At 39.2% G+C, this 15,734-nt stretch overlaps 1 protein-coding gene across 5 annotated transcripts in view; it reads left to right on the top strand.

Annotated features, from left to right (window-relative positions):
• LMBR1 (limb development membrane protein 1) overlaps nucleotides 1–15,734 on the top strand; it is a 165,871-nt gene that overhangs the window by 68,835 nt on the left and 81,302 nt on the right. For all 5 annotated transcript variants that reach the window (XM_082633090.1, XM_082633088.1, XM_082633087.1 and 2 more), the window contains exons 6-8: nucleotides 12,610–12,736; nucleotides 13,209–13,277; nucleotides 14,083–14,147. In XM_082633090.1, the coding sequence (XP_082489216.1) occupies nucleotides 12,610–12,736; nucleotides 13,209–13,277; nucleotides 14,083–14,147 (261 nt within the window). The remainder of the gene's footprint in view (nucleotides 1–12,609; nucleotides 12,737–13,208; nucleotides 13,278–14,082; nucleotides 14,148–15,734) is intronic.

Genomic DNA, 15,734 nt, shown 5'->3' with positions numbered 1-15,734 from the left:
CAGCTTTCCATACGCCTTCCTCTCTCAGCTTCAGCATTTCTAGCTTTTGATTTAAACTGAGAGACATGCGACTCTTCCCTCACTTGAACGCTTGGAGGCCATTGTAGGGTTATTAGTTGGCCTTATTTCAACATTGTTGTGTCTCAGGGAACAGGGAGGTCCAAGTAGAGGGAGAGAGATGGGGGAAGGGCTGGTTGGTGGAGCAGACAGAACACACACAATATTTATTGATTGTTGCCATCTTGTATTGGTGTAGTTCATGATGTCCAAAACAATTACAGTAGTAATATCAAAGATCACTGATCACAGATCACCATAACAAATATAATAAAAACGAAGAGGTTTGAAATATTGTGAGAATTACCAAAATGTAACACAGAGACACAAAGTGAGCAAATGCTGTTGGAAAAGTGGCACCAATAGACTTGTTCGACGCAGGGTTGCCACAAACCTTCAATTTGTAAAAAATGCAGTTATCTGCAAAGTGCAAATTGCAGAAGTGCAAAGGGAAAGAAAACGAGACATGTCTATACTTTCAGTATTTAAAAATAGAAAGGAAAAAAGGTGACTTATTTCTTGGTGATGGGCTCATATTAACCAAACTGATGTGAAAAACCAAAATGCCAATTTGTTGATATTCAATGGAAAACTATAAAATAATCACACATGCATGCACACCTACACACCCAAAGTAGCTGTTATTGAGAGCTGGAGGAGCTGTGGAAATGAGAGAGAGGGGCCCAACGCAGCTATGGAGGGACTGGTCTGGGTTTAGAGCAGGCTGACAGCCTTAAGCTTTTTGTGTATGTTGCCTATTTTGTTCACTGTCATAAGGATAGCTCTTCTGTGGTATTTTGGAATTCCTAGTGCTTTTTGTGTAAATGTACTGTTTGCCACAAAAGCAATATGACACTATTACCTAAATTATCATGTGGAATTGCTTTTATATTAATATTCTACACTTTAGTATCTTGTATATTTTGCTATAGTCATGTAATAAATAATAACCCTAATGATCTTTCTTTTGTTGTGTCTGTATTGGAACTTGTGCCTGGGTGTTTTATGACAGGACTAGTAAGGTATTGGCTACAATGTTCTGTTATATTAAAGGACTGAGCATTTGCTCAGCATGAGCTTGCTATTATGGAATTAAAAATTAATATTCTAGTAAAAGAAGCTTTTGTGTATTTTGATTTAGTTCCTTTGCTAAAATTATAGGTTGCCTTAAGTATGTTTTAAGCATTCTCCCTCCACCTCCTATTTCCACATCAGTTTGTCTTTTATGTCTTATTTCTGTCTTGTGGGGAGGGTAGAAGTCTCCAGAAGCTGACAGACGTGAATTTAAAGAGAGTTCTGGCAGGCCTGGAACAGGGTGACCATAGACAGATTATTTAACTTTTTTGGATGTGAACTTTCTCATTTATAATAAATTTGCCTTTATTGTGAATATTCAGTGAGCATATATAAAGCAACTATGTAGTAGGAGCTTTGCAAATAGTTCCCATTTCTTTTTTTCTGTCAAGTTTATAACTAAAGAATTATTAAAACAGAATTAGAATTAGAAAAGATCCTTACTGGCTAACCATTAAATTATTTTGATGTGATGAAGTGTACTGAGAAATGTTTTTTTCCCAAATTTAGAATTATGTTTAAACATTTTGATATAAGGTCCCTGCAGTCTTTTTACAATTCAGTTCTTTCATTTACATGTTGGAAACTTGCTGTATTAATTCATTTACTTGCAATCTGGAGGACTTTGTTTGTTTAATATCATGAGGAATTTCTGTCCATAAATTTAAATATAGTGAACATCTTAGTTCATTGAACAGCAATGTTAGTGTTATTATTTTAACTTATTCTAAAATACTTCCTTTTTGTCAAGTTTTAATAACTTGAGAATCTTATAGTTTTAATTTTTCTACTGTGTATGATTATATTAAATAAATATGTGTATATATAAAATAAACTGCAGAAAATATTAATATTAAAAAACAATTCACTGTAGAGCTGAACAACACTTTCTGTAAAGCTATTTTCTTTGACTTGGGACCAAAACTCTTTTTGTCTATACTTTTAATGATTACTTTGGGAGCAAAGGGGGAAATGGTTGACACTCTCTAGGAATGCTTGTTTGTAGTTTTTTCATGGTTTAAAATAATTAATACCTGCCTTTATTTTCTGTTCTTTATTAGTGCTTCTATCGATCTTCCCCGGATGACTGCATGTATGTTTGGTGCAGTCTTGATGTCATGCTGAGCAAACCTTATCTTAATGTTACTAAGAGACCCTTTTTGTTACATGGAAACAATGGCTTGATATTTATTTTAAATGTTCTGTGAATGTAGAAATTTTTCCCAGGCTTTCCTGATGGGTGGAGACATAGTATATAAAGTGGTGTTTACATACCTTCCAAGAGGTCAAGATGTCCATGCAAAATCTTGTTTAAATGTTCATCACCATAGAAACATATCAGTTTATTGTTAGAGCTTTTGTAAATATATTGTAATTTTCACTTCATTGATGTTCAGTACAGAGCATTTAATGTGTAATTGACCAGCACCAAAATTTGGTGTTTAGCCTTTACTAGCTTATTTAATCTAATTTAAACTGTTAAAATATTGAGATAGTTGTAATTTCCAAAACAATACTGGTATGAAACTAATGTAATTAATTATATAGCTTACTTTTCTTAAAAACAAGATGATGTTTCCTTGACAGAAAGAAAGTACTTTATTTTGATGATGTTTTTTACTAATACACTGAGTGCTTATTGCACTATGATTTTAATAAAAGGGATGGAGTTTCATTAAGGTAACTTAGATTTATGGTTTTTGGGAGGGGTTAAGACAAGTATTCATAAATATATTACGAAGTTCATGAAATCCTAGTACTGTATGGCATAGTATAAGCATTCAGAATTGTGTGAACAAGTACAACTGTTGAGGATAAGTAGTTCTTATAGTTCTGTGATCTTATATTCAGGAGACTTTTCTTAATGTTTTAGATGAACAATGGGAACCTTCTTCCACTCTGACAATGTTTTGCTACTTTGTTGTTTGCAGGGTATTTCAGTAAGTTATTCTGACATCTGGCACATCTTTTAGCTCAGTGTATGCAAGAATGGAGTTGATAGGGACCTTCCCCTTGGGGCTTCCTAGCTCCTGATTCTGACTCTTAATGGAAAAATGAGCAGTAGGCATATTTTTTTGCTTATATGCTGTCCTGCTGGTGATTAATGGTAGTGATAAAAGCTCTCACAATGCTTTTCATTACTTTGCAGACAGAACCACATACAAAAGTTCAAAAAGCTCACACACTACATGCCACAAAGCCTATACTCTTTAGGCTTTGTAATATTTTACTAATCTCAAGAAAGGTAGTGATAATTTGTATATTTTTGGCACTCATACGAGCCAGTCAATGCCAGATTAACAAATGAAGTTTCTGATTATTTATAATCCCTTCACCTCTCTTCTCTCTATTCTAAAGTTGTTGAAGGTAAAAAATCTGCCACGTTGCATTTAATGAAAAGATTTTTTATTTTTTTCTGTTGGTTTTGCTAAAGCTCATAAATATGATATTTAATTGATTTCAAGTTGGGCTGATTTTGTCCCATTTAATCACAAAAAGGGAATAAAAATAACGAAAGGAAAACATAATTGTCCTAGCCTCCTAGTGGATTAAGTCAGTATAACAGTTATTTCTAACTACATCAGTTATCTTCAATATTTCATAAACAGGTATAATCATATTCCATAATTTTGATGGCTTGCTCTGTGGCAGCCTTTTCTGTTATTCCTAATTTAGTCTTCTTTAAATTTAGATTAAAAACTGAAAATGAGCAGATTTCTTTTTATGAGTTGTTATCTTTCAAAAGAAATGTTGATCAATTTGAAATAAATTTTTGAAGAGTCCATATGCTTTGACTACAGAGGTTTATTTGTTTAAATGTTTCTTATTTGTCTGCTTAAACATGTGAGTGTACATTTTAGACATTTTTTTCTTGATATTATTTACATATTTATAATAGAAAAAGCAACCTCTTGGAATGATAATATTGATAGCTGTTTCCTTTTAGAAAGACTGTTCACATATACTTTTTAATCACATAAGAGATTTATTTGGGGCTTAGTTTGTAAGTATATGTGGATAAATATGTGGCTATTTAACTTCATTGTCACTTTTAGACTGGTTTATACTTAGGTTGCATTTTAAATGCTATCTATTTTTCTTAATGAGAGAATGTATTTTTTCTATGTAAATAGAATGGAGTAATTCTTAAACTTAGTAATAGATTTCTTCTCTTTGACATAAATGCTACTTGAAACACTAATCTATAGCATGTTAAAAGAGGCTAATCTAGAGCTATAGCATGTTAAAAGAGGCTGTTACTTTAACCAGGCTGTTCAAAGAATTTTATGTAAAGGTTAAATTTAGGAAAATGACCAGAAAGTACTTGAGAGTACAGAGAGTACTTAGATTTTGATAGAAACAGACTGTTAGTAGTCTGCTGTGACCTATATGGTAACCATTAGCCATGTGTGGCTATATAAATTTAAAATAACTAAAATTCAGTAAAATTAAAAACCAGTTCTTCAGTCACAGTAGCTACATTCTAAGTACTCAATAAACACATATGGTTATTAGCTATGTTAATGGATAGCACAGAATAGAGCATTTATATCATCACAGAAATATCCGTTGGACAGCACTGTTCTATGCTATTTAATCATAAATAATTTGTTCTTTTTTCATCTATAATTAGTTTGCACACTAAACAGCAGAAAAAAGAGTAAGGCCCAACTTTAAGGATATACTTATGCAGCACCTCAGTTAGAGGTGCACTCCCAGTTAGAGAGTGGTGCTAATGAGGTTTGATTTTTTTTTAAATTTTTTAAATTTTTAATTAATTTTTATTGGAGTACAGTTGCTTTACAATGTTGTGTTAGTTTCTGCTGTACAGCAAAGTGAATCAGCTATACATATACATATATCCCCTCTTCCTTGGATTTCCTTGCTGTTTAGGTCACCACAGAGCACTGAGTAGAGTTCCCTGTGCTAGACAGTAGGTTCTCATTAGTTATCTATTTTGTACATAGTATCAATAGTGTATATATGTCATTCCCAATCTCCCAATTCATCCCACCCTCCCCTTGCCCCCTTGGTATCCATATGTTTGTTCTCTCCGTCTGTGTCTCTTGCAAATAAGGTCATCTACCATTTTTCTGGATTCCACATATATGCATTAATATACGATATTTGTTTTTCTCTTTCTGACTTACTTCACTCTGTGTAGGTCCATCCACGTCTCTGCAAATGACCAAGTTTTGTTCCTTTTTATGGCTGAGTAATATTCCATTGTATATATGTACCACATGAGATTTGATCTTCATTGTTTGCTGTTGTATTAATGCATCTGTTTCCCAGGTGCAGGCCTATACCTCTGTTAGTAAGTTATGACTAAGAGTGGCATGATAAGATTTGTATTTTGAGAAGATCACATTTCTATGCGATGTAGGCACCAGGTCAGGGAGAGACAAGAGTGTGGATGTAGGACTAGTAGCTAGGAGGCTGAGGTGTTCACCAGATAGACGTTGTGGCAGTAGGAAGAGAGGTGGATGAACTTGAGTCACAGTTACGTAGGAGAATCAAAAGGACTTGGTGGTCGACTGGACCAGGGTCCAGGGTGTGTGTATGTGTTCTGGGGAGAGGTGGGGTGCATCCGGAAAGGAGGTGACAAGGATGTTTCCAGAGTGTCTGGCAAAACAACAAAGTGGATAGTGGTGCCATTTATTGAGGTATGTGACACTGAAGGAGGAGCAGGTCTAAGGGATAAGATGATGAATTTGATTTTAGAATTGAGTTTAAGGTAGCTGTGAGATACCTAAGGCAAGGTGGCCATTGGGATGTATGGATCTTGGCCTCAGGGGTAATATTTGGACTAAAGGTGTAAACTTGAGAGTTGTTGGCCACGTGAGGAGGCAAGATCATCCAGGGAGGAAGAGAGTCTATCTGGTAGACCATCTTCATCAGAATTGACGGAGGAGCCACTTGGTACCAGTACTCCGGAATTGACAAGCCCCTTGGTAAATCTGTTCCATGCTAATGTTTGAGAAGCACTGATACAGCTTGTGAAAAGATGAACATCAAAGACTGTGCCATCGGAGAAAAGGGGTCTGAGATATTTTCCTTTACCGAATGAAAGAAATAGGAATGGAGACAGAAATCAAGGGATAGGGGAAGGGAGCTGAGGGGACGTGTAGGCCACGCAGCTGTGTCTTACTAAGGGAGAGGTAAGGTCAGCTGTAGTTAAGAACGTAGGCCATGAAATTAGGGTCAAGGAGACTGGAACACGTTTACAAACCTTTGAGGGAATTATTAGCCAGAGATCAGTATAAGGATTGCCGGGTAACATTGAAGGCCCGCTTTGGAATGTAGTAGCAAAAGTTTCTCATGATTTTGTACATTTCTTTAACAATGCTGAGAATTTGGAGTGAGCTTCCAGGTGGAATTAAACTGCTCTGCTGAAAGTTAAAGGGGCCAGGAATGCTAGAATATTATTGATACTGAATTATTAAAATATACTCCTTCGCTATGGGGTTTAGACCAGTGAAAACAAGGCTGATTGGAGGGATTGGGAAGATCAAGGGAGGAGAGATGATCACGATGAGGACATAGAGCTAGGTTAGCGCTAGGTTAGCGCTAGGTTAGCGCTAGGTTAGAGCTAGGTTAGAGCTTGGTTAGCGCTAGGTTAGAGCTAGGCTAGAGCTAGGTAAGTGCTAAGTTAGAGCTAGGTTAGAGCCAGGTTAGCGCCAGGTTAGGGCCAGGTTACAGCCAGGTTAGAGCCAGGTTGGAGCCGGGTTAGCACTAGGTTAGAGCTAGGTTAGGGCCAGGTTACAGCCAGGTTAGAGCCAGGTTGGAGCCGGGTTAGCACTAGGTTAGAGCTAGGTTAGCCCTAGGTTAGAACTAGGTTAGAGCTTGGTTAGAGCTAGGTTAGCTCTAGGTTAGAGCTAGGTTAGAGCTGGGTTAGCGCTAGGTTAGAGCTAGGTTAGAGCTAGGTTAGCGCTAGGTTAGAGCTAGGTTAACGCTAGGTTAGAGCTAGGCTAGAGCTAGGTAAGCGCTAAGTTAGAGCTAGGTTAGAGCCAGGTTAGCGCCAGGTTAGGGCCAGGTTACAGCCAGGTTAGAGCCAGGTTGGAGCCGGGTTAGCACTAGGTTAGAGCTAGGTTAGCCCTAGGTTAGAACTAGGTTAGAGCTGGGTTAGAGCTAGGTTAGCTCTAGGTTAGAGCTAGGTTAGCTCTAGGTTAGAGCTAGGTTAGAGCTGGGTTAGCGCTAGGTTAGAGCTGGGTTAGCGCTAGGTTAGAGCTAGGTTAGCGCTAGGTTAGCGCTGGGTTAGCGCTAGGTTAGAGCTGGGTTAGCGCTGGGTTAGCGCTGGGTTAGAGCTGGGTTAGCGCTAGGTTAGAGCTACGTTAGCGCTAGGTTAGAGCTAGGCTAGAGCTAGGTTAGCGCTAAGTTAGAGCTAGGTTAGAGCCAGGTTAGAGCCAGGTTAGTGCCAGGTTAGAGACAGGTTGGAGCCAGGTTAAAGCCAGGTTAGCGCCAGGTTAGAGCCACATTAAAGCCAGGTTAGCGCTACGTTAGAGCTAGGTTAGCGCTACGTTGGAGCTAGGTTGGAGCTAGGTTGGAGCTAGGTTAGAGCTAGGCTAGAGCTAGGTTAGTGCTAAGTTAGAGCTAGGTTAGCACTAGGTTAGAGCTAGGTTGGAGCTAGGTAGAACTAGGTTAGCGCTAGGTTGGAGCTAGGTTGGAGCTAGGTTAGCACTAGGTTGGAGCTAGGTTAGAGCTAGGTTAGGGCTAGGTTAGTGCTAGGTTGGAGCTAGGTTAGAGCTAGGTTAGTGCTAGGTTGGAGCTAGGTTAGAGCTAGGTTAGAGCTAGGTTAGTGCTAGGTTAGAGCTAGGTTAGTGCTAGGTTAGAGCTAGGTTAGAGCTAGGTTAATGCTAGGTTAGCGCTAGGTTAGAGCTAGGTTAGCGCTAGGTTGGAGCTAGATTGGAGCTAGGTTAGAGCTAGCCTAGAGCTAGGTTAGCACTATGTTAGAGCTAGGTTAGAACTAGGTTGGAGCTAGGTTAGAGCTGGGTTGGAGCTAGGTTAGATCTGGGTTGGAGCTAGGTTAGAGCTAGGTTAGCACTAGGTTAGTGCTAGCGTAGCTCTTGGTTAGTGCTAGGTTGGAGCTAGGTTCGAGATAGGTTGGAGCTAGGTTAGCACTAGGTTGGAGCTAGGTTGGAGCTAGGTTAGCGCTAGGTTAGCGCTAGGTTGGAGCTAGGTTGAAGCTAGGTTAACGCTAGGTTAGAGCTAGGTTAGCGCTAGGTTAGAGCTAGGTTAGTGCTAGGTTAGAGCTAGGTTAGCGCTAGGGTAGAGCTAGGTTAGCGCTAGGTTAGAGCTAGGTTAGAGCTAGGTTAGAGCTCGGTTAGAGCTAGGTTAGAGCTCGGTTAGCGCTAGGTTAGAGGTAGGTTAACGCTAGGTTAGCGCTAGGTTAGCTCTAGGTTAGAGCTAGGTTGGAGGGCTGAAAGATCGGAGGAGACTAGGAGGCTGTGAGCTGAGGGGCAGCCTCACCGTTTGAGATCTCAGAGGTGGGCCTGAGAGATGATGGCGTCTGGTTAGCTGTGTGGGCGGCTGTAGTAGCATGCAGGTCAGGTTCATTATGAGCGTGTATGGTACTTAGGGTGGAGGGGATGTGGTGAGAAGCTCTTGTGAGCTGGGTGCTCATGTATCAAGAAAGATGGGATTGTTTCTTCTAGGTCTGTACATGGTAGGTGGCAAAGATGGGAAAGAGTGACAAGGTGGCATTAGAAGGTGGTATAAATTTAATTGAGAAAGACAAATGATATGTGAATTTCCGAGCCTTGGATTCCAAACACAAAGGCAACAGTTTGAGTTATTACAGTTCATCCTTACTAGGCACCAGACATTGAGCTCAGCATGTTGCACATATTGACTCATTTGGTTCTGATAACAACCCATGAGGTAGGGGTGTCATTAATAAACTCATTCTACAAAGGAGGAAACTGAGGCACAGTGTGGTTTAGGCATTTGCCCAGGGTTACACAGTTGGTCAGTGATGGAAACAGGATTTGAGCCCAAGTTGTCTGTTGCTAGAGTTGGGGCTCTTAACGAGCTTATTATACTGTCTATCTCATAAACCGAACTTGGATTTTTTTTGTGTGTGTGTGCAGTACACGGGCCTCTCACTGCCGTGGCCTCTCCTGTTGCACAGCACAGGCTCCAGATGCGCAGGCTCAGTGGCCATGGCTTACAGGCCCAGCCGCTCCGCGGCATGTGGGGTCTTCCCGGACCGGGCCATGAACCCGTGTCCCCTGCGTCGGCAGGCAGACTCTCAACCACTGCGCCACCAGGGAAGCCCTGAACTTGGATATTTTTTAAAAGTTTTTCTTATGGGTGCCAAACTCTTGGATGTTTATTATTGTAAGAAAAAAATTGAAAATTAAAACAACATTAGTTTGTTCTCCTAGTTTTTAAAGTCATATACATCCACTCTAAAAAATTTGGAAAATATAACAAGGCACCAAGTATACAAGAAAAATAGTTCCCCGTAACCGTAGTTCTAGATAGGACAGTTCCTTTCAGTTGGTCTTGCAAGGCTTGCTGTACATTGTCACTTATAAGACCCCTTCCTGCTTCTGCTCAGGGAGAGGGAGCTGTAGCCAGACTGCCAGTGGGTTGTCTCACTCCCCTTCACAGCTCAGACCCCAGACACTTGCCAGCTGCCAGGTCATGGGGGCCCTTATTTCTCCTTCCTGCCTATGGCCTGGGTGAGAGGATTCACGGCTTGATCCTGGGGGTCTTCTTGTAGCCCTCAACCCAACCTGTATGGGCCCTTGTTTGTTCTTACCTAGAAAGCCGTGTGAGCTTTCCATTCTTGTTGCCCAAAGCTTTCCAGAACTGCAGAGGTCTGAGATTTTATGGTACTTGCAAGCTGACAGGTTAGTTTGCCAGACTCGCAGACTCTGGTTGTAGACACAGACTTCTGGGTCAGAGGCTTCATTACTTAGTGTGCAGGCACAGGAGCCTCCTGTTCCTGTCAGTCCCCCAGGACCCCGAGCCCCATGGGGGTGATGTGGCCCAGGTGGGAGCTGTCCCCACGGTGGGCTCGTGTCATGGCTGAGGAGCCCTGCATTTAGGGAACCCGCATTATTTGTAATGGGGTGCAAGCAAGCCTGCCTGCCCTGTGCTCTGCGGGGGAACCTTCTCTTTCACACTGTATGGTAAGCAGACCTGCCTCTACTGTAGAGATACCATCTCTGTCTTCCAAGGCTGTTTGCTGTACAGAAGTCTTTGAAAAGACAGTCCAGAATGAAGACTGCCCCTGCCTCTGCTTGTGAGATGCACAGAAGTGGGAGAGAGACCCACGGAGCACTGCCTTCCAACACAGACAGATTTGATGAAAAACAAATTTAACTGCTAAGAAATACTTCTTACCAAAATATCAGAGGAAGTGTGTAAATCTTATTGGTGACCGGTTTCCCAAATTTATTATCATTATAACACTTAAACTTATTGTTACATTGTAATTACTTAATATAATAATTATAACATGTATTATTAAAATGCCCGTTTTTTGGACATCAGGTCTCAAACAGTTCCAAGTAGCACTACTGTTTAGCTCGTACATCATAACACTTAAGACACGTGTTACATGTTTTGAGAGCTCTGATGTTCCCATGGGCTGGTCAGAGACATGCAGGATTCGGGCTCCAGTCAGAGGCAGGAAAAGACAAAGCTGAGGGCGTGTAACACATGCACTCCAAAGCCTACTCTTTTTATCTGTTTTATTTATAGACTTTCCAGATAATATTTAATGTGTGATTAAAAGGTTCTTGCTTAGAAAGAGAAAAGAGAAAAAATCAGTGCTAAAAGGTAGTGGTCGTGTTTTGGTATCCTAATGGTTTAAATGTGTGAAGTGTAGGTTCAGAGAGTTCTTCAGTAAGTAGGAGTGTATTTTTTAGTAGTGCATTTTGTGACTGTTCCTGTTTCATCTCACTTGAGTAATAGCTACTGTGAGATCTAATGTGTTAAATAAAATACAGGTCGTCATCACTCTGGTTTACCAGCCTCTGCCTCCCTTGCTATGAGTGTGTAAGGTGCCCTGACTCCTCCATTTGAAGACACATTATAACCTATCAGGGGCAGTCCTGGTAAGGCTGGACTAGGAAGAAAAGACCACTTCAACTCTGAGTCATCATTTAGGGCTGGGAACACTTTGGCCATGGCTTTAGGACATTTCCTTCCCTATTGAATTTGAGGAACTGGGGTGCTATGATTTAAGTGCAACCTGTTTCTGTAATTCAGAAATTAGAAAATAATATTTAGGGCAAAATTGAAATAAGTCTATGTTTTAGATTTTTATTTATAGTTCATATCTTTAAACTTTTTTTAAAATTAGTTAATTAATTAATTTTTGGCTGTGTTGGGTCTTCGTTTCTGTGTGAGGGCTTTCTCCAGTTGTGGCGAGCGGGGGCCACTCTTCATGGCGGTGTGCGGGCCTCTCACTGTCGCAGCCTCTCGTTGCAGAGCACAGGCTCCAGATGCGCAGGCTCAGTAGTTGTGGCTCATGGGCCCAGTTGCTCCACGGCATGTGGGATCCTCCCAGACAAGGGCTCGAACCCGTGTCCCCTGCATTGGCAGGCAGACTCTCAACCACTACGCCACCAGGGAAGCCCTAAACTATTTTTAATATGGAAGGAAAGATTACGTGACTTATTGAGAAACATGGATATACTTATAATTTTGTTGTGTTAGATGTTGTAAATTAGTGCATTACAGTATAAAATATCAACATGAATCTTTACATTTAGGTACAGGTTCAATCATTTGATGACTTTTTAAGAATATGAGAAAGTTTTGTTTTTTGTTTTTGCCTTGTCCCATAGGTGTTGAGTTTAAGTCTGGCCTCTCGTTTGGCCCTGAGGTCAGAATTTGTTTTATATTTAAAACAGAATTGTGCCTGATGATTCTTTATTATATTCCAGCCTCTTGGATTTAATGAAAATTCTATCTAATGTGGAGAAAGGGATGATATTTAATTGATATAAATACTATCCATTTCCACAGTTTCTAAGGCTGGATTACCATGAGGAGTTCTTCGTCTGGGCACTAGAGGGCTCTGGAGGCTGTGGGGAGCTAACAGAACCCCCGTGTTCTCTAGTAGATGGTGCTTTATGCTTTCACCAAGTTGGGTGTTCACAGAACTGTTTGGCGGTACACCTTAATTAGCCTTATATTCCCTTGATTAGCATCAAATTTGTTAATCTACTTTCTTGGTGGAAAGTGTTAGGAAAGTAATTGTTTAAAATGGTTCTGCAAAATGTTTTTATGAAGAATTGTTTTGGTACTTTATTCATAGCTTAATGGTGTTTTACATAATTTTGAAAAGTCACCCTAAACGTTACAAACAGTAAATAAACATTTAGTGTTTTTTGTCCTGCTAATAAATGTAAATTTCCTCCCCTTTCAAAGAATTTTTATGCTTTCATATAGACAGAAACCTAATTGTTCATGTGATGAAATAAAATATTAAAGTTATATCTTTATTATATTTTTCAGGGAATCCGAGCCCGAATTTTAGAAACTCTTGTCATGCTTATTCTTCTGGCCTTGCTTATTCTTGGGATAGTGTGGGTAGCCTTGGCGCTCATTGACAATGACGCTGCGAGTATGGAATCTTTATATGGTAAGGATTGACTTGTTTAAACCAGTTTCTCTAGCGGAGACTACAGTTTGGAATATAATTACACATTCACTTTTTAAAACATTTTAATAGTTCTTTGTATAGTTAATCCTTGTTGTTAATTGACAAAATTAAAAAGACTTTTGACATGTTTAAGGAAAGAAGTGAATGTTTGTGTGTTTCTTGTATGTAGAATGAGCAAGCAGCTTTTCAGATTTTTTTTCTTCCTTTGGTTAATTAGCTTCTGTTCTTAAAATTCCATGGAGGCTCATTTTCTCCCTCCAAACAGGTTTTGCAAAAGGGTTATTTCCTGTTCTTGTGTTTTAGATCTTTTTATTGTACAATTTAGAAATTATATGGTTTAGTAGACTCAAATAGGCAATTATGATGTTTACTATACATTAATTTATAGTCAGTCTATATATCAATGTATGGTATTTTGGATGCACTAAAATATATTTACATTTTTAAATAGATCTCTGGGAGTTCTACCTACCTTATTTATATTCCTGTATATCATTGATGGGATGTTTGTTACTTCTCTGTAAGTATTTTTCTGACATAATATTGATAATAAAGTAGAGTTGTTCTGTGTTCTAGAAAATTACAGACACGTTTCCCTATGAGATTCCTTAACAGCTTGGAGATTTTTTTAAAAGTTGGCCCTTAACTTTTTTTGTACGTTCAAGATAAATTTTGATAAACTGAAACCTTGAAATAATAAGATACTTTTGTTTTTCTCTAAAGAAAGCCTCTTCCACAGAGTTGGAAAGGGAGAGGGAGGGGGAGGGAGTCAGACATGCACGTGCCTCCCCCCCATCACAACACTAGCTTCTACTTTGGAATGGTTATGGTGGAATTCTTTACGATGGATTGGCAGTCTTTTTTTCACCATTTGTTTTGTTCTACTTAAGGCATCTCAACATATCTCAGAGATGTTATAAGCAGATAAAAGTAGGTAAAAGGATGTAAGGTTATAGTTGTCACTTTCGGATATTCTTGTCTGATACTTGATTCAGTTAGTACTTGAAGTTTAGTCTGTTCTCTGGTTGGTTTTCTTTAATTTCTTTTAAGTGAAAATACTTATTATTATTCAGCTGCTAGAATCTGGCATATCCTACTCCTCCTTTAGTCTCCATGAATCTTTCCTTAAATATAGGAATGCCCGTCGTCTGTGCACGAACCCCTAGAGCTTCTCTAACAGTGACATTGAGGAGCCCTGTGACAAAACACTGCGAGAACCTAGATTGGAAACAAGCGTTTTCCTACAACAGCAGTCTTTGAGTTTGCTTTATTTTGGGCTAGCAGTTTCTCTCCTAACTCTGAAGTGAGCTTTCTCTGTTCTGCAGTGTGCACTCCAGTTGGCCTCTCCCGCATGTTCACAGTCATGGGGCAGCTGTTGGTGAAGCCAACAGTGAGTATGATGTTGTAAACCATTTTGTTTGTTAAATAGACATTTTTACATTTGAACATCTTTTAGGTTCTAAACTAGCATTCAGAAACAGAAGAATATTTTTACGCGTTTATAACCCAAATTGTTATTGTTTTTATTTTAATCTTTTTCACCTTTGGAAACCAAATTTGCTTTTGCTCTTAAAATACTAACTATAGGCACTCAGCTAGAAATTCTTCTAGCAAATTTGAAGACAAAATGTACAGATATTTACAGGTATTTTAGGAGCCCGTTATATCAAATGGTAACTCTTTTGTGTTTCAAAGTTTACTATATATATTGTTTGACTTACAAAGCAGTTATTTTCTGAAAATCTGTCTGCATATTATATCTTGATTAATTGAATTATACCTTTCCCTTTAATCTCAGAAATGCTGTATATTCATTTAAAAATAATTTTCAGTTGGTAGTAGTTTTGATGATTTGTCCCTAAGTTACTTGGGCTCTAGCTATTTTGTCAGATATTTAATAAAATGACAATAATTCTTACCTGTAGCTAGGAAATTGTCACATTATTTTCATGGATCCTCATTGCCTACAAGCTCAAGTCTAAGCTATTCACATGATACAAGGCCTTTCACACCTGTCCCCTGCTGAATTTGCCTGTAGCTGCCTCTGCCCCCATTGCTTCCGTGGTGACTGATTCTAGCCAGTCTCACAGCTGACTTGCTGTGCCCAGAGCAGCCTGGATTCTTCCACTTCCCAGGCATGTCGAGGGTCTTTCTCTCGCTTCTGCCTCTTACCTGCTTCAGCCACCTGACAGTCTCCTGAAGTCCTGGCTCTGAGACCAGCTGCATTTACTACCTGTCTTTGACCCTTGCCTCACTTCTTCTTTAAGCTAAAATAATCAAGCTCCTTCCTCTGCATTTCTCATATTCCCCTTTATATTTCACTAGTAGTATTTATGAAATTATTATGGTTATATGTTTTTCTTCCCTATCAGCATAATTCATCAAGGGAAAAAACTGAGAGAATATCGTGGTAGACATTCTTTTAGTAAATGCTTGCTTAATTTTAAAAGTTTTTAAATCAATAATCTTTGTGTTTTTAAAAAATAAAAATGGATTTTTTAACCTGCTACATAAATGTACACACACTCAAATACAATACATGTTCTATTAAATCTTGAAATGTACTTCCCTCTTAAAGAGGTTTTGTGACGTTGCATTCATTTAGTTTCTTCCTGATTCTCTGGATATTTTTCTGGTGGTTGTGTTTTTGGTCTCTCCATTTCCACTCTCTTCCCCCTAAACTAGGCAAACGTGTAAAGTTCTGTCCTTGGTCTCAAGGTGCTCTGTTCTGTTTCCCTGAGCACCTCTGCCGCCTCCACATCACTTCTACATGTCTACTTCTAGTGAGAAAAAGATAGTGCATACAAACCACAGTGTACTTTAAGTGCTATAATGGAAGGCCCTATGGAGCTGAAAACCCGGCAGATACAAAATCAAACTACGTATCTCCCCTCCCCAAGCTTATTTTCTCCCAAACTTGTCTATTATTAGTAACATCTTCAAACTTTTTAATGTCTGCCTCTTTTCTTGTTCCTAA

This window comes from Mesoplodon mirus, assembly GCF_964341445.2.
Source record: "Mesoplodon mirus genome assembly, chromosome: 9".
Taxonomy (NCBI): Eukaryota; Metazoa; Chordata; class Mammalia; order Artiodactyla; family Ziphiidae; genus Mesoplodon; species Mesoplodon mirus.
This window is presented reverse-complemented; position numbering and strand designations above follow the sequence as displayed.